The sequence below is a fragment of the Ranitomeya imitator genome, chromosome 3, assembly GCF_032444005.1.
Source record: "Ranitomeya imitator isolate aRanImi1 chromosome 3, aRanImi1.pri, whole genome shotgun sequence".
Lineage (NCBI taxonomy): Eukaryota > Metazoa > Chordata > Amphibia > Anura > Dendrobatidae > Ranitomeya > Ranitomeya imitator.
In genome coordinates, this window is record NC_091284.1 from 819633998 (window position 1) to 819654605 (window position 20608).

The following is a 20608-nucleotide window of genomic DNA, read 5'->3' on the forward strand; positions in this document are numbered from 1 at the left end:
TCATTATCCTGTACCCCGAGTGTCAGTGTCATTATCCTGTACCCCAAGTGTCAGTGTCATTATCCTGTACCCCAAGTGTCAGTGTCATTATCCTGTACCCCGAGTGTCAGCGTCATTATCCTGTACCCCGAGTGTCAGCGTCATTATCCTGTCCCCCGAGTGTCAGCGTCATTATCCTGTACCCCGAGTGTCAGTGTCATTATCCTGTACCCCAAGTGTCAGTGTCATTATCCTGTACCCCAAGTGTCAGCGTCATTATCCTGTACCCCGAGTGTCAGCGTCATTATCCTGTACCCCGAGTGTCAGTGTCATTATCCTGTCCCCCGAGTGTCAGTGTCATTATCCTGTACCCCGAGTGTCAGTGTCATTATCCTGTCCCCAAAGTGTCAGTGTCATTATCCTGTACCCCAAGTGTCAGTGTCATTATCCTGTACCCCGAGTGTCAGTGTCATTATCCTGTACCCCGAGTGTCAGTGTCATTATCCTGTACCCTGAGTGTCAGTATCATTATCCTGTACCCCAAGTGTCAGTGTCATTATCCTGTACCCCGAGTGTCAGTGTCATTATCCTGTACCCTGAGTGTCAGTATCATTATCCTGTACCTCGAGTGTCAGCGTCATTATCCTGTACCCCGAGTGTCAGTGTCATTATGGGGGCACTGTGGATATCACTGTTATTATGAGGACACTGTGGATATCACTGTTATTATGGGGGCACTGTGGATATCACTGTTATTATGGAGGCACTGTGGATATCACTGTTATTATGGGGGCACTGTGGATATCACTGTTATTATGGAGGCACTGTGGATATCACTGTTATTATGGGGGCACTGTGGATATCACTGTTATTATGGGACACTGTGGATATCACTGTTATTATGGGGACACTGTGGATATCACTGTTATTATGGGGGCACTGTGGATATCACTGTTATTATGGGACACTGTGGATATCACTGTTATTATGGGGACACTGTGGATATCACTGTTATTATGGGGGCACTGTGGATATCACTGTTATTATGGGGACACTGTGGATATCACTGTTATTATGGGGACACTGTGGATATCACTGTTATTATGGGGGCACTGTGGATATCACTGTTATTATGGGGACACTGTGGATATCACTGTTATTATGGGGGCACTGTGGATATCACTGTTATTATGGGGACACTGTGGATATCACTGTTATTATGGGGACACTGTGGATATCACTGTTATTATGGGGGCACTGTGGATATCACTGTTATTATGGGACACTGTGGATATCACTGTTATTATGGGGACACTGTGGATATCACTGTTATTATGGGGGCACTGTGGATATCACTGTTATTATGGGGCACTGTGGATATCACTGTTATTATGGGGGCACTGTGGATATCACTGTTATTATGGGGCACTGTGGATATCACTGTTATTATGGGGACACTGTGGATATCACTGTTATTATGGGGGCACTGTGGATATCAGTGTTATTATGGGGACACTGTGGATATCACTGTTATTATGGGGACACTGTGGATATCACTGTTATTATGGGGCACTGTGGATATCACTGTTATTATGGGACACTGTGGATATCACTGTTATTATGGGGACACTGTGGATATCACTGTTATTATGGGGACACTGTGGATATCACTGTTATTATGGGACACTGTGGATATCACTGTTATTATGGGGGCACTGTGGATATCACTGTTATTATGGGGACACTGTGGATATCACTGTTATTATGGGGCACTGTGGATATCACTGTTATTATGGGACACTGTGGATATCACTGTTATTATGGGGGCACTGTGGATATCACTGTTATTATGGGGGCACTGTGGATATCACTGTTATTATGGGACACTGTGGATATCACTGTTATTATGGGGACACTGTGGATATCACTGTTATTATGGGGACACTGTGGATATCACTGTTATTATGGGGCACTGTGGATATCACTGTTATTATGGGACACTGTGGATATCACTGTTATTATGGGGACACTGTGGATATCACTGTTATTATGGGGGCACTGTGGATATCACTGTTATTATGGGGACACTGTGGATATCACTGTTATTATGGGGACACTGTGGATATCACTGTTATTATGGGGGCACTGTGGATATCACTGTTATTATGGGACACTGTGGATATCACTGTTATTATGGGGACACTGTGGATATCACTGTTATTATGGGGGCACTGTGGATATCACTGTTATTATGGGGCACTGTGGATATCACTGTTATTATGGGGGCACTGTGGATATCACTGTTATTATGGGGCACTGTGGATATCACTGTTATTATGGGGACACTGTGGATATCACTGTTATTATGGGGGCACTGTGGATATCAGTGTTATTATGGGGACACTGTGGATATCACTGTTATTATGGGGACACTGTGGATATCACTGTTATTATGGGGCACTGTGGATATCACTGTTATTATGGGACACTGTGGATATCACTGTTATTATGGGGACACTGTGGATATCACTGTTATTATGGGGCACTGTGGATATCAGTGTTATTATGGGGACACTGTGGATATCACTGTTATTATGGGGGCACTGTGGATATCACTGTTATTATGGGGGCACTGTGGATATCACTGTTATTATGGGACACTGTGGATATCACTGTTATTATGGGGACACTGTGGATATCACTGTTATTATGGGGACACTGTGGATATCACTGTTATTATGGGGACACTGTGGATATCACTGTTATTATGGGGCACTGTGGATATCACTGTTATTATGGGACACTGTGGATATCACTGTTATTATGGGGACACTGTGGATATCACTGTTATTATGGGGCACTGTGGATATCAGTGTTATTATGGGGCACTGTGGATATCACTGTTATTATGGGGGACACTGTGGATATCACTGTTATTATGGGGACACTGTGGATATCACTGTTATTATGGGGCACTGTGGATATCACTGTTATTATGGGACACTGTGGATATCACTGTTATTATGGGGACACTGTGGATATCACTGTTATTATGGGGCACTGTGGATATCAGTGTTATTATGGGGACACTGTGGATATCACTGTTATTATGGGGACACTGTGGATATCACTGTTATTATGGGGGCACTGTGGATATCACTGTTATTATGGGGCACTGTGGATATCACTGTTATTATGGGACACTGTGGATATCACTGTTATTATGGGGACACTGTGGATATCACTGTTATTATGGGGCACTGTGGATATCAGTGTTATTATGGGGACACTGTGGATATCGCTGTTATTATGGAGGCACTGTGGATATCACTGTTATTATGGGGACACTGTGGATATCACTGTTATTATGGGGCACTGTGGATATCACTGTTATTATGGGACACTGTGGATATCGCTGTTATTATGGGGCACTGTGGATATCACTGTTATTATGGGGGCACTGTGGATATCACTGTTATTATGGGGCACTGTGGATATCACTGTTATTATGGGGCACTGTGGATATCACTGTTATTATGGGGGCACTGTGGATATCACTGTTATTATGGGGCACTGTGGATATCACTGTTATTATGGGGCACTGTGGATATCACTGTTATTATGGGGACACTGTGGATATCACTGTTATTATGGGACACTGTGGATATCACTGTTATTATGGGGACACTGTGGATATCACTGTTATTATGGGGACACTGTGGATATCACTGTTATTATGGGGGCACTGTGGATATCACTGTTATTATGGGGCACTGTGGATATCACTGTTATTATGGGACACTGTGGATATCACTGTTATTATGGGGACACTGTGGATATCACTGTTATTATGGGGCACTGTGGATATCAGTGTTATTATGGGGACACTGTGGATATCGCTGTTATTATGGAGGCACTGTGGATATCACTGTTATTATGGGGACACTGTGGATATCACTGTTATTATGGGGCACTGTGGATATCACTGTTATTATGGGACACTGTGGATATCGCTGTTATTATGGGGCACTGTGGATATCACTGTTATTATGGGGGCACTGTGGATATCACTGTTATTATGGGGCACTGTGGATATCACTGTTATTATGGGGCACTGTGGATATCACTGTTATTATGGGGACACTGTGGATATCGCTGTTATTATGGGGGCACTGTGGATATCACTGTTATTATGGGGCACTGTGGATATCACTGTTATTATGGAGCACTGTGGATATCACTGTTATTATGGGGCACTGTGGATATCACTGTTATTATGGGGACACTGTGGATATCACTGTTATTATGGGACACTGTGGATATCACTGTTATTATGGGGGCACTGTGGATATCACTGTTATTATGGGGGCACTGTGGATATCACTGTTATTATGGGGCACTGTGGATATCACTGTTATTATGGGACACTGTGGATATCACTGTTATTATGGGGGCACTGTGGATATCAGTGTTATTATGGGGACACTGTGGATATCGCTGTTATTATGGAGGCACTGTGGATATCGCTGTTATTATGGGGCACTGTGGATATCACTGTTATTATGGGGACACTGTGGATATCGCTGTTATTATGGGGGCACTGTGGATATCACTGTTATTATGGGGCACTGTGGATATCACTGTTATTATGGAGCACTGTGGATATCAGTGTTATTATGGGGCCCTGTGGATATCACTGTTATTATGGGGGCACTGTGGATATCACTGTTATTATGGGGGCACTGTGGATATCACTGTTATTATGGGGGCACTGTGGATATCACTGTTATTATGGGGGCACTGTGGATATCACTGTTATTATGGGGGCACTGTGGATATCGCTGTTATTATGGGGCACTGTGGATGTCACTGTTATGGGGGCACTGCGGCTATCACTATTATTGGAGCACTGCGGCTGAAACTATTATGGGGGCACTGTGGCTGTCATTATTATGCGGCACCTTGGCTGTCGCTGTTATGGGGACACAGCGGGTGACATTATTATGGAGCACTGTGGCTGTCACTATTATGGGGGCACCTTGGCTGTCACTGTTATGGGGGCCCTGTGGCTGTTGCTGTTATGGGGGCACTGCGTGGCTGTCATTGTTATGAGGCACCATTACTGTTATGAGGGCACTGTGGCTGTCATTGTTATGGGGGCACCGTTGCTATCACTATTATGGGGGCACTGTGGCTGTCGCTGTTATGGGGGCACTGTGGCTGTCGCTATTATGAGGGCACTGTGACTGTCATTGTTATGGGGGCACCGTTGCTGTCACTATTATGGGTGCACCGTAGTTGTCTCTGTTATGAGGGCACTCTTGATGTCTCTGTTATGAGGGCACTACGGCTGTCGCTATTTTGGGGCACTGCGGCTGTCATTGTTATGGGGGCACCATTACTGTTATGAGGGCACTGTGGCTGTCATTGTTATGGGGGCACCGTTGCTGTCACTATTATGGGGGCACTGTGGCTGTCGCTGTTATGGGGGCACTGTGGCTGTCATTGTTATGGGGGCACTGCAGTTGTCATTGTTATGGGGGCACCGTTGCTGTCATTGTTATGGGGGCACCGTTGCTGTCACTATTATGGGGGCACCATTGCTGTCACTATTATGGGGGCACTGTGGCTGTCATTGTTATGGGGGCACTGCGGTTGTCATTGTTATGGGGGCACCGTTGCTGTCATTGTTATGGGGGCACCGTTGCTGTCACTATTATGGGGGCACCATTGCTGTCACTATTATGGGGGCACTGTGGCTGTCATTGTTATGGGGGCACTGCGGTTGTCATTGTTATGGGGGCACCGTTGCTGTCATTGTTATGGGGGCACCGTTGCTGTCATTGTTATGGGGGCACCGTTGCTGTCACTATTATGGGGGCACTGTGGCTGCCATTGTTATGGGGGCACTGCGGCTGTCGCTATTATGGGGCACTGCGGCTGCCTCTGTTATGGGGGCACTAGGGCTGTCGCTATTATGGGGCATTGCGGCTGTCTCTGTTATGGGGGCACTGTGGATGTCTCTGTTATGGGGGCACTGTGGATGTCTCTGTTATGGGGGCACTGTGGATGTCTCTGTTATGGGGGCACTGTGGATGTCTCTGTTATGGGGGCACTGTGGATGTCTCTGTTATGGGGGCACTGTGGATGTCTCTATTATGGGGGCACTGCGGCTGTGGCTATTATGGGGCACTGCGGCTGTCTCTGTTATGGGGCACTGTGGATGCCTCTGTTATGGGGGCACTGCGGCTGTCGCTATTATGGGGCACCGTGGTTGTCTCTATTATGGGGGCACTGTGGATGTCTCTGTTATGGGGCACTGCGGCTGTCTCTGTTATGGGGGCACTGCGGCTGTCGCTATTATGGGGCATTGCGGCTTTCTCTGTTATGGGGGCACTGTGGATGTCTCTGTTATGGGGGCACTGTGGATGTCTCTGTTATGGGGGCACTGTGGATGTCTCTATTATGGGGGCACTGCGGCTGTGGCTATTATGGGGCACTGCGGCTGTCTCTGTTATGGGGGCACTGTGGATGCCTCTGTTATGGGGGCACTGCGGCTGTCGCTATTATGGGGCACCGTGGTTGTCTCTATTATGGGGGCACTGTGGATGTCTCTGTTATGGGGGCACTGCGGCTGTGGCTATTATGGGGCACTGCGGCTGTGGCTATTATGGGGGCACTGTGGATGTCTCTGTTATGGGGGCACTGCGGCTGTGGCTATTATGGGGCACCGTGGTTGTCTCTATTATGGGGGTACTGTGGATGTCTCTGTTATGGGGCACTGCGGCTGTCTCTGTTATGGGGGCACTGCGGCTGTCGCTATTATGGGGCATTGCGGCTGTCTCTGTTATGGGGCACTGCGGCTGTCTCTGTTATGGGGCACTGCGGCTGTCGCTATTATGGGGCATTGCGGCTGTCTCTGTTATGGGGGCACTGCGGCTGTCGCTATTATGGGGCACCGTGGTTGTCTCTATTGTGGGGGCACTGTGGATGTCTCTGTTATGGGGCACTGCGGCTGTCTCTGTTATGGGGGCACTGCGGCTGTCGCTATTATGGGGCATTGCGGCTGTCTCTGTTATGGGGGCACTGCGGCTGTGGCTATTATGGGGGCACTGTGGATGTCTCTGTTATGGGGGCACTGCGGCTTTCTCTGTTATGGGGGCACTGCGGCTGTGGCTATTATGGGGCACTGCGGCTGTCTCTGTCGCCACACTGACATTCCCTGACCACACACCATTATACACACCATGTCTCTGATGTATGTGGGGGGTCGCAGCCATTAGACTTCGTTCCACCTGATATGTTTGGTAATGGCAGTCACAAGTCACGGATGGGGGAGCGCTGATGTCCACACTCATAAGGTGACTGCCCCTATAACATGAATGACAGGGGATAATGGGGGTCCCAGCTCACTCTGCTCTGGGGGGGGGGCGCATCCGTCAGTCACATGTCATCATAACGCACAGGGAAACGTCCTGTTTTTATGTTATTTATGGAGAAGGGTAAAACCGGGGCACCAGGAAGAGACGGAGACGGCTCCACATGGCAGACGGACACTGTGGGGATCCTGCTGCTTGGGCATGCTGTGATCTGTAGTCCATCAGTGCCAGGTCCTTCAGCCAAATTAACCATGTCCATGCTGATCTGCCTGTGTCGCTCATGGCTGATGTAGGTAATATGGGTGGGTTATGAGTTAGCGGCCCCCCGGTGCCCCCGGTACTTACCATAGGCTTCTTGTATTCATTGGGCTTGATGCAGCGGACGAAGAAGGGCTGACACACGCTCAGCGTCCTCATCAGCAGCTCCAGCGAGCGCTTGAACTGACTGCTCAGGGTGGGCGAGCGTTTCCTGGTCTCTGCCCCCTACAAGGAAAAAAGAGCAGAAAATACATCGGAATTAGAAGCAAACAAATCTGTGTCAGGAAATGGAAGGATGATAAGGAGTTCTTCCTCTCTGGTGTCACCGGTGGAAAACGCTGCCAGAGGGGGCAGAGGTGCAAATCTACCACCCCGGAGTAACCCCTGCACTGCCGGGACCATGGGAAACACTGCCAGAGGGGGCAGAGGTGCAAATCTACCACCCCGGAGTAACCCCTGCACTGCCGGGACCATGGGAAACACTGCCAGAGGGGGCAGAGGTGCAAATCTACCACCCCGGAGTAACCCATGCACTGCCGGGACCATGGGAAACACTGCCAGAGGGGGCAGAGGTGCAAATCTATAACCCTGGAGTAACCCCTGCACTGCCGGGACCATGGGAAACACTGCCAGAGGTGCAAATCTATAACCCCGGAGTAACCCCTGCACTGCCGGGACCATGGGAAACACTGCCAGAGGGGGCAGAGGTGCAAATCTACCACCCCGGAGTAACCCCTGCACTGCCGGGACTATGGGAAACACTGCCAGAGGGGGCAGAGGTGCAAATCTACCACCCCGGAGTAACCCCTGCACTGCCGGGACCATGGGAAACACTGCCAGAGGGGGCAGAGGTGCAAATCTACCACCCCGGAGTAACCCCTGCACTGCCGGGACCATGGGAAACACTGCCAGAGGGGGCAGAGGTGCAAATCTACCACCCTGGAGTAACCCATGCACTGCCGGGACCATGGGAAACACTGCCAGAGGGGGCAGAGGTGCAAATCTATAACCCTGGAGTAACCCCTGCACTGCCGGGACCACAGGAAACACTGCCAGAGGGGGCAGAGGTGCAAATCTACCACCCCAGAGTAACCCCTGCACTGCCGGGACCATGGGAAACACTGCCAGAGGGGGCAGAGGTGCAAATCTATAACCCCGGAGTAACCCCTGCACTGCCGGGACCATGGGAAACACTGCCAGAGGGGGCAGAAGTGCAAATCTATAACCCCGGAGTAACCCCTGCACTGCCGGGACCATGGGAAACACTGCCAGAGGGGGCAGAGGTGCAAATCTACCACCCCGAAGTAACCCCTGCACTGCCGGGACCATGGGAAACACTGCCAGAGGGGGCAGAGGTGCAAATCCACCACCCCAGAGTAACCCCTGCACTGCCGGGACCATGGGAAACACTGCCAGTGGGGCAGAGGTGCAAATCTATAACCCGGAATAACCCCTGCACTGCCGGGACCATGGGAAACACTGCCAGTGGGGCAGAGGTGCAAATCTATAACCCCGGAATAACCCCTGCACTGCCGGGACCATGGGAAACACTGCCAGAGGGGGCAGAGGTGCAAATCTATAACCCCGGAATAACCCCTGCACTGCCGGTACCATGGGAAACACTGCCAGAGGAGGCAGAGGTGCAAATCTATAACCCCGGAGTAACCCCTGCACTGCCGGGACCATGGGAAACACTGCCAGAGGGGGCAGAGGTGCAAATCTATAACCCCGGAGTAACCCCTGCACTGCCGGGACCATGGGAAACACTGCCAGAGAGGGCAGAGGTACAAATCTATAACCCCGGAGTAACCCCTGCACTGCCGGGACCATGGGAAACACTGCCAGTGGGGGCAGAGGTGCAATTCTACCACCCCGGAGTAACCCCTGCACTGCCGGGACCATGGGAAACACTGCCAGAGGGGGCAGAGGTGCAAATCTACCACCTCAGAGTAACGCCTGCACTGCCGGGACCATGGTAAACACTGTCAGAGGGGGCAGAGGTGCAAATCTACCAACCCGGAGTAACCCCTGCACTGCCGGGACCATGGGAAACACTGCCAGAGAGGGCAGAGGTACAAATCTATAACCCCGGAGTAACCCCTGCACTGCCGGGACCATGGGAAACACTGCCAGTGGGGGCAGAAGTGCAAATCTATAACCCCGGAGTAACCCCTGCACTGCCGGGACCATGGGAAACACTGCCAGAGGGGGCAGAGGTGCAAATCTACCAACCCGGAGTAACCCCTGCACTGCCGGGACCATGGGAAACACTGCCAGAGGAGGCAGAGGTGCAAATCTACCAACCCGGAGTAACCCCTGCACTGCCGGGACCATGGGAAACACTGCCAGTGGGGGCAGAAGTGCAAATCTATAACCCCGGAGTAACCCCTGCACTGCCGGGACCATGGGAAACACTGCCAGAGGGGGCAGAGGTGCAAATCTACCAACCCGGAGTAACCCCTGCACTGCCGGGACCATGGGAAACACTGCCAGAGAGGGCAGAGGTACAAATCTATAACCCCGGAATAACCCCTGCACTGCCGGGACCATGGGAAACACTGCCAGTGGGGGCAGAGGTGCAAATCTATAACCCCGGAGTAACCCCTGCACTGCCGGGACCATGGGAAACACTGCCAGAGGGGGCAGAGGTGCAAATCTACCAACCCGGAGTAACCCCTGCACTGCCGGGACCATGGGAAACACTGCCAGAGGAGGCAGAGGTGCAAATCTACCAACCCGGAGTAACCCCTGCACTGCCGGGACCATGGGAAACACTGCCAGTGGGGGCAGAAGTGCAAATCTATAACCCCGGAGTAACCCCTGCACTGCCGGGACCATGGGAAACACTGCCAGAGGGGGCAGAGGTGCAAATCTACCACCTCAGAGTAACCCCTGCACTGCCGGGACCATGGGAAACACTGCCAGGGGGGGCAGAGGTGCAAATCTACCACCCCGGAGTAACCCCTGCACTGCCGGGAACACAGGAAACATTGCCAGTGAGGGCAGACGTGCAAATGTATAACCCTGGAGTAACCCCTACAATGCCGGGACCACAGGAAACACTGCCAGTTGGCTGTTGCAATTATGGGGGCACTGTGGATATCAGTGTTATGGGGCACTGTGGCTGTCCCTTGTTATGGGGACTCTGAGGCTGCACTGCTGGGCGCACAGGAAACACTGCCAGTGGGGGTAGAGGGGCAAATCTATAATCCCTAAGTAACCCTTGCACTGCCGGGACCATGGGAAACACAGCCAGTGGGAGCAGAAGGGCAAATCTACCACCCTGGAGTAACCTCTGCACTGCCAGGACCACAGGAAATACTGGCAGAAGGGGTAGAAGAGCAAATTAACCACCCTGGAGTAACCCCTGCTTTGCTGGGACCACAGGAAACACGGCCAGAGGGGGCAGAAGTGCAAATCTATAACCCAGGGTAACCCTTGCACTGCTGGAACCACATGAAACACTACCATAAGGGACAGAAGGGCAAATCTATACCCCCACAGTAATCCATGCACTGCCAGTGCCACAGGAAACACTGCTCCATGCATTGTGTGGATCTATGATTGCACACAATATATCACGCTCACACAAACATGCAGAGATATATTTGTAAGGATATAAGTAACGATTCTCCATGGACTCCATGAAGCTGCAATGCTCTAAGTACCCCTTAACCTTGCATCCAAAAACGCCCCTCAAAAAGATCTCCGCTACTGCACCATTCATCTCATGTGCCACCAAAGCACCAAGACCCCTTTGGTGTCTACTCAAGTTAATGGTTGCCTCACAATTAAACACTACACTGCATACTAATTGCATTATATATAATTGGGATGCCCATCGGACTGGAGAAGTGCGGCCGGTTGGTAATAAAGAGTGGCAAGGTAGACAGGACTGATGGAGTGGAATTACCAGCAGGGCAAGGAAAACAGCAACATCCAAATACCATCAAAGGGTAAGACAGGTCCTGAAGAGCCAGCTCTGTGGGAAGAATAATATCCGCGCCATTAATACATATGCCCTGCCAGTTATCAGATACCCTGCTGGCATAGTGTGCTGGCCAAAAGAAGAGATGGAAGCTGAAGATGTGAAGAGACGAAAGCTCCTCACAATGCGTGGAGGTCTCCTCCCTAAGTCTAGCACCAAAAGATTGTATACCGACAGAAAGGAGGGTGGTCGAGGCTTGATAAGCATCCAAGCCACCATCACGGATGAAACAAGGAGTATCCAGGAATGCATCAGAAAAATTGCACCAAAAGATGAGATGCTGAGAGAAAGCCTAAGACAGCAACAACAACAGATCTGGAAGGAAGTATCTGGAAGCCACAGTATGCATGCATAGGTTGAGATCTCAGCAACAAGATCTCATCTCCTGAGATCTCGGGACAAGAACTCTTTGCCGAGATCTCAATCTGTGCATGCACCGCCTCCGGCGACCATTTTCTTTGAGGCCACAGCATCGAGGCAACGGAAATGCGGGAGGCTCCGGGCTTTCACAAAATGTCACCGCAGCCACCGCACCGCCAAGAACCGCCAAACCTGCAGCACAAGCATTGGGATGGGATTTCCTGGAGACCACCGCATCGCAGCAATGGAAGTGCAGGGGGCTCCGGGCTTTCACAAAATGTTGTTGGAGCCCCTGCACCACCGAGCACCACCGAACCTGCCACACCAGTCTGGGTCATATCATCGCCGGACCACCAAACACCCCCTGCGACTCCACTCCACCAGTGCTGCTGATCCCCTCAAGGTAAACTGAGTTCAGGACTGTAAGACGGACCCCCATTTGACGCATTAATTATTTTCCCCCATTTTCCATCTGAAAATTTGGGGTTCGTCTTATGGTCCGGTGCATCTTATAGTCCGAAAAATACGGTAGATGTGGCAGTGCCAAGTGACAGCAATATCAGCAAGCAGGAATATAAGAAGCTGGAGAAATACCAGGGCCTCAAAGGAGAACTGGAGAAGATGTGGAAGGTGAAGATAACAGTGATTCCAGTGGTGATAGGAGTGACCCCTAAGTTGGGAAAATGGCTACAACAGATCACATGGGCAACGTCTGTGCTCTCTGTTCAGAAAAGCGCCATGCTGGGAACAACTAAGATCCTGCTCAGAACTCTCAAACTCCCAGACCTCTGGTAGAGGACCCGAGAATGAGAAAATGAGAAAGGACAAGCGAAAATCAAAATACTAGAGGATACTTCTATGTAATTTTAGAATATCGCCCTATCACAGCATGCAACCATCGCACACTCAGCAAGGGAACAGCAGTGCAGCTGCATCTCCCTCCTCCCCCTCCTCACAGTTTCCTATTTTCTCTATCACACTAGATGGGCATGTGGTTCAGAGATTAACACTGTTGCTTTGATTCAAATCCCACCAAAGACAACATCTGGAAAGAGTCTTCATAGTCTCTTTGTGTTTACGTCAACGTCAGGTTTCCTCCCACTCTTCAAAGAGTGAGCCCCAATGGGGACGGAGATAACAATATCTGTATAGCACTCTGGAACATGATAGCGCTAAATATGCAAGCCAAATAACTTAAAATGTGTCAAGAAGGCACTAACAATCCACCCTGCCTTGACCATTGTCACTATGGTGGAGTGGCCCAAGGTGTACAGAGCTGTGTTGATCCAGTTTGCTCCCAATCATACGGCACACAGCTGGGTGCTGGGTGTTGAACTCCCACCAAAATAGTTCTGGTGACCTATCCTAAGGACATGCCATCAATATGCAAGGCCTGGACAACCCCTTTTATGGCCAAATATTGTGTCTTCAAAAGCACTGCTAAAAGAATTATTATCACAGAGATGCAATGAAATTGAATTCCGGAAAAGGAAAACAGGAAAAAACACAGGGACTGATGACAGTCGGGGCCGTTCAGCAACATTCACTCTATCAGTAATGAATGAGACATACAGAAATAGTCATTCTTGTATGCGGAGCACTGGTTCCTCCTTATCACTGCCTGACCTGTTGGCAGTGGGTTTACACTCATGGTGACTACCCAGGTTTGTCACAATCATTGGTGCAGATGTAGCAGCTGCCAACTTGATTCTAGAGGAATCATATGTTATTTGCAAAGTGAATGAGAAATCCTGAGCCGCTGCGGAGCACAGAGTCATGCTATGGTGTTATCATAGTGAGGGGCAATGGTCATGTTGGCGGCTGCTACATCGGTACAATACAGACCTCGACATGAGATTTGTGCTAGTCAGGTTCTGCAAATCGAGACATGATACAGTGCTGTGCGTCATGTTACTGTTGATGGAGGATCACCTTACACACTGCATAATATTATTATTGAGGATATTATCATGTATTACATTGGGCAATCTTCAGTGGAGACACAGGGCACCTTCAAGACCTGGCGCTCCAGTCACTTCCTCTGGCCGCATCCTTGAGGACGGGGAAGTAATGGGAGAACGAGGTGCACAAGTTTCATTCTCGCATTGATGGGTTAAAGATGACATCAGAAGACAAAGTTTAATATGTCGTATTATATAGTGCTGTATTATATACTGCTGTGTTATGTAGTGTTGTATTCTGTAGTGCTGTATTATAAACTGCTGTATTATGTAGCGCTGTATTATACACTGCTGTATTATGTAGTGCTGTATTATATACTGCTGTGTTATATAGTGCTGTATTCTGTAGTGCTGTATTATGTACTGTTGTATTATGTTGTTGAGGTATTCCGGTACCCGTTCTACTGCTGCTAAATGAGGCAGTTGTCATGTGGCAGTAGATTTGTTCCAGTGTGTCAGAATTAGTTTGGCCGCTCTGAGTTAGGAGGTGTACTGTATACCGACAACTCATAAATGTGCTGTGCTGCCATCTACTGGCCAATGTGTATATGGAAGTTAAGTGATTATTCTCCTCACAACAAGCTGCCATAGAAATGGCTGGGAGAAGCCTCCCAGCTCAGGACTCTCACAGTTCCTAAGGTAATTTCCAGCTCAGGGCTCACAGACTTCGTGAGGTAAATCCCAGCTCAGGACTCTCTCACGTTCTGAGGTAAATTCCAATCCTGGGTGGTTCAAGCTGCCTGAGGGAGCAAACACTACTGCTCCCATCATAGTTCTCCATGCGAGTCCACGCTGAGGGGACATCTTTCTCCACATAATCTCCTCCACAAAGGAGTGAAGTCTCATGATGTGAGGAGAGATAGAGCTGCACTTGTGCTCTCCTGCATGCTGGTTATCCTGTTTGCTTCTAGCCAGGCCCAGATCCACGTGGCTGCCACACCACTGACTTTGTTTAACCTTCCCCCTATGATAGGGAACAGTAGGCTCGAAGTATTTCCACACTTCAGTGTGTTTCCACAGAGAGCCAGTCTGTGAAATTCCCTCCATCAGTGTAATATTTCTTGGACTGTGCATAGCATTTCCTCACATTTTAATGTTTCAGATCACCAAACAAATTTAATAATAATAATCTTTTAAAAAATATTTAAACAAATTTAAATATTAGACAAAGATTACACAAGTAAACACAAATTGAAGTTTTTAAATGAAGGTCTTTATAATTAAGGGAAAAAGAAATCCAAACCTTCAGGGCCATGTGTGAAAAAGTGATTTCCCCCACTTTAAAACATAAATTAACTGTGGTTTATCACATATTCGGGAAGATGAGTTAAAATTCCCTAGCCACACCCTAGCCTGAATACTGCCACATCTGTTCTCAATGAAGAAATCACTTAAATAGGACCTGCCTGACAAAATGAAGTAGACCAAAAGACCCTCAAAAGCTCAACATCATGCCGCGAACAAAGAAATTCTGGAACAAATGAGAAATAAAGTAATTGAGACCTATCAGTCTGGAAAAGTGTGACGATAGTCACTTCTCACAGCCAAGCCATGAGTCAGAATCAGGGGCTGACTGGCAAATTTTAGCCTGGGGGGCAAGCACACAGCAGTGGCCCATGAGTAGCGGCTCATCCTTAAAGGGGTTGTCGGATCTTATGCTACATGTCTACAGACACTATGTGTGAATCCTCATATCATGTGCTATGAAGATTCTCTGGTGCCGGCAACAGGTGGTCTTGTGACTGCAAGCATGCGATATATATATTCCCAGCCACATTTCGACTAGACTGTTTTGGGCCTTGTTCAATACAGTTGCATTAGGCCATGCAAGTCTGGTCGGCATGTGACCGCATGTATGCAAATCACAAACTTACAGCCACACACCCGCCAAATGACCACAGCACTGCCAGCAATGTGAGAAGCACAAGTCTGCAGTCCAAAGAATGACAGAGTGAATGCACCAATGGCACACACACACACGCACAGCCCCACTGTATAATGACAGACACATGCACAGCCCCACTGTATAATGACACACATACACAGCTACACTGTATAATGACACACAGCCCCACTGTATAATGACACACACAGCCCCACTGTATAATGACACACACACACAGCCACACTGTATAATGACACACAGTCCCACTGTATAATGACACACACACACAGCTACACTGTATAATGACACACAGCCCCACTGTATAATGACACACACAGCCCCACTGTATAATGACACACACACACAGCCACACTGTATAATGACACACACATAGCCCCACTCTATGACACACACAGCCCCACTGTATGACACACACACACGCACAGCCCCACTGTATAATGACACCCACAGCCCCACTGTATAATGACACCCACACAGCCCCACTGTATGACACACACAGCCCCACTGTATAATGACACACACACACGCACAGCCCCACTGTATAATGACACACACACAGCCCCACTGTATGACAGGCACACGCACAGCCCCACTGTATAATGACAGGCACACGCACAGCCCCACTGTATAATGACAGGCACACGCACAGCCCCACTGTATAATGACACACACACACAGCCCCACTGTATAATGACACACACACAGCCCCACTGTATGACACACACACGCACAGCCCCACTGTATAATGACACACACACACACACACAGCCACACTGTATAATGGCATACACACACAGCCACACTGTATAATGGCATACACACACAGCCCCACTGTATAATGGCATACACACACGCACAGCCCCACTGTATAATGACACACACGCACAACCCCGCTGTATAATGACACACACACGCACAGCCCCACTGTATAATGACACATGCACAGCCCCACTGTATGACAGGCACACGCACAGCCCCACTGTATAATGACAAACACACACAGCCCCACTGTATAATGACATACACACACCCACAGCCCCACTGTATAATGACACACACCCACAACCCCACTATATAATGACAGGCACACGCACAGCCCCACTGTATGACACACACAGCCCCACTGTATGACACACACACACGCACAGCCCCACTGTATAATGACACCCACAGCCCCACTGTATAATGACACCCACACAGCCCCACTGTATGACACACACAGCCCCACTGTATAATGACACACACACACGCACAGCCCCACTGTATAATGACACACACACACACAGCCCCACTGTATAATGACACACACACACACAGCCCCACTGTATAATGACACACACACAGCCCCACTGTATGACAGGCACATGCACAGCCCCACTGTATAATGACACACACACACACGCACAGCCACACTGTATAATGGCATACACACACAGCCCCACTGTATAATGGCATACACACATGCACAGCCCCACTGTATAATGACACATACGCACAACCCCACTGTATAATGACACACACACACGCACAACCCCACTGTATAATGACACACACACGCACAGCCCCACTGTATAATGACACATGCACAGCCCCACTGTATGACAGGCACACGCACAGCCCCACTGTATAATGACAAACACCCACAGCCCCACTGTATAATGACAGGCACACGCACAGCCCTACTGTATGACACGCACAGCCCCACTCTATAATGACACACACACGCACAGCCCCACTGTATAATGACACACACACAGCCCCACTATATAATGACATACACACACACACACATGTACAGCCCCACTGTATAATGACACACACACGCACAGCCCGACTGTATAATGACACACACACACACACACACGCACACACGCAACAGCCCCACTCTATAATGACAGGCACACGCACGGCCCCACTGTATGACAGGCACACGCACGGCCCCACTGTATAATGACACACACACACACAGCCCCACTGTATAATGACAGGCACAAGCACAGCCCCACTATATAATGACAGGCACACGCACGGCCCCACTGTATAATGACACACACACGCACGGCCCCACTGTATAATGACAGGCACAAGCACAGCCCCACTTTATAATGACAGGCACACGCACGGCCCCACTGTATAATGACACACACACGCACGGCCCCACTGTATAATGACACACACACTCACACACAGCCCCCCACTGTATAATGACAGGCACACGCACAGCCCCACTATATAATGACAGGCACACGCACGGCCCCACTGTATAATGACACGCACACGCATGGCCCCACTGTATAATGACAGGCACATGCACGGCCCCACTGTATAATGACACACACACACACACACACACCCATTGTATAATGACAGGCACACGCACGGCCCCACTATATAATGACAGGCACACGCACGGCCCCACTGTATAATGACACGCACACGCACGGCCCCACTGTATAATGACACACATGCAGCTCACAGATGCACGCAGCACACACATGCACGCAGCTCACACACACGCACGCAGCTCACACACACGCACGCAGCTCACACACACGCACGCAGCTCACACACACGCACGCACGCAGCTCACACACACGCACGCAGCTCACACACACGCACGCAGCTCACACACACGCACGCAGCTCACACACACACATGCACGCAGCTCACATGCACACATGCACGCAGCTCAGACACACACACACACGCACGCAGCTCACACACACACGCACGCACGCAGCTCACACACACACGCACGCAGCTCACACACACACGCACGCAGCTCACACACACACGCACGCAGCTCACACACACACGCACGCAGCTCACACACACACACACTCTCCTCATACACACACACTCTCTCCTCATACACACACACACTCTCTCCTCATACACACACAGACACTCTACTCTGTGGTGCAGGGGTGGCTGATGTCCATGTGCAGCTCTTCAGTTTCTCCTGCTCACAGCTCTGCACTGTCCCGGCACCTCCCCCATCTCTCCTTCTCTGCCGGGATAGCAGATAAGAGCAGGAGAAGCCGGAGCTCCGTGCACACACAGGCGGGTATGCCGGTATGCTGACCTTTCATCTTGGCTGCTGGCTCTCTCCCTCAGAGTGGCAGTGGCGCATAGGAGCTTGCTCATCACATACCCCTGCAGCTTGCATGTTAGGGCTGCTGGCGGGATGACACCATCACGCACTACAGGTGCGCTATGTATTAGTCACTGCCAGTCCTCCAGCGGCCCTGTGCAGCTGCTTAGACACCGGCCCGGGGGGCATATGCATTTCTGCCACCTGGGCCAGCCCGCGCCTGGTCAGAATGTTCAAGGAGTCCAGGGTCAGAAGCCAGGAGGTTGCGCCATAAACAGAAGGAAGAGACAAAAGTGTAGTCAGGTAACGTTCCAAGGTCAGAATACCAGGAGGATAACGGATCAGAGAAGAAGGGGTTAAACAGCTGGATGGTCAGAAAGAAGTCCAAGGTCAGGCAACAAAAGATCAAGCATACAGAACCCAAGGCGCAGGAAGCACAAACCTCACTTGCTGAATGTACGTCTGTCAGAGGTCTGGGAGAAACAGTTCAGTTAAGTAGCATGGCAATCACCAGGGATAATGAACATTTGGAGACAGAAAATGCTTCTCAGTCTCAGATTGGATAGTCGAGCTGTCAATCAACACACTGACAGCTCAGCACACCCATGTACCAGATTGGATGGCCAAGCTGTCAAAGTACTGACCGCTTCACCACGCCCCTGCACCAGATTGAACAGCCGAGCTGTCAGTAACTGCATCCCAAAAAAACCGAGGGGTGGAATCATGACAAAAAGGTTATAAAGCTAATTCTAAAGCTTTGGGAGTCCATCGAACCACAGTGAGAACCATTATTCACAAATGGTGAAGACATTGGTGAACCTTCCATTGAGTGGCTGGCTGACCAAAATTACCCAAGGGCGCAGCGGCGACTCATCGAAGAGGTCGCAAAATACCCAACAACAACAACCAAACAACTGCAGGTCTCACTTGTCTCAGTTAAGGTCAGTATTCATGACTCCATCATAAGAAAGAGAGTGGGCAAAAATGGCCTACATGGCAGAGTTCCAAGACGAAAGCCACTGCTGAGCAATAAGAACATAAAGACTTGTCTCAGTTTTGACAGAAAACATCTTGATGATCCCCTCTGTGGACCGACAAAACAAAAGTTGAACTTTTTGAAAGGTGTATGTCCCATTACATCTGACGTAGAAGTAGCACAGCATTTCAGAAAAGGAACATCATACCCACAGTAAAATATGGTGGTGTCAGTGTAATGGTCTGGAGCTATTTTGCTGCTTCAGGACCTTGAAGACATGCTGTGGTAAATGGTGACATGATTTCTGCTGTTTACCAAAAAATCCTGAAAGAGAATGTTTGCCATCTGTTCGTGACCTCAAGCTGAACAGCACTTGTGTGCAGCAGGACAATGATCCAAAACACACCAGCAAGTACATCTGAATGGCTTGAAAAACAAAATTAAGGCTTTAAAGTGGCCCAGTCAAATTCATGACCTTAATCAGATTGAGATGCTGTGGCATGACCTTAAAAAGGTGGTTCATGCTCAGAAACCCTCCAATGTGGCTGCATTACAACAACTCTGCAAAGATGAGCGGCCAAAATTCCTTCAGAGAATTGTAAAAGACTAATTGCCAATTATCTCAAATGCTTGCTTATCATTGTTGCTGCTAAGGGCGGCCCAACCAGTTATTAGGTTTAGAGGGAAATACATTTTTCACACAGGGC

General features: G+C 49.6%; 1 protein-coding gene across 1 annotated transcript in view; it reads right to left on the bottom strand.

Annotated features, from left to right (window-relative positions):
- Positions 1-20608, bottom strand: part of MYO7A (myosin VIIA) — a 315688-nt gene that overhangs the window by 80045 nt on the left and 215035 nt on the right. Inside the window, exon 17 of the mRNA XM_069759369.1 lies at positions 7704-7841. Within this exon, the coding sequence (XP_069615470.1) occupies positions 7704-7841 (138 nt within the window). The remainder of the gene's footprint in view (positions 1-7703; positions 7842-20608) is intronic.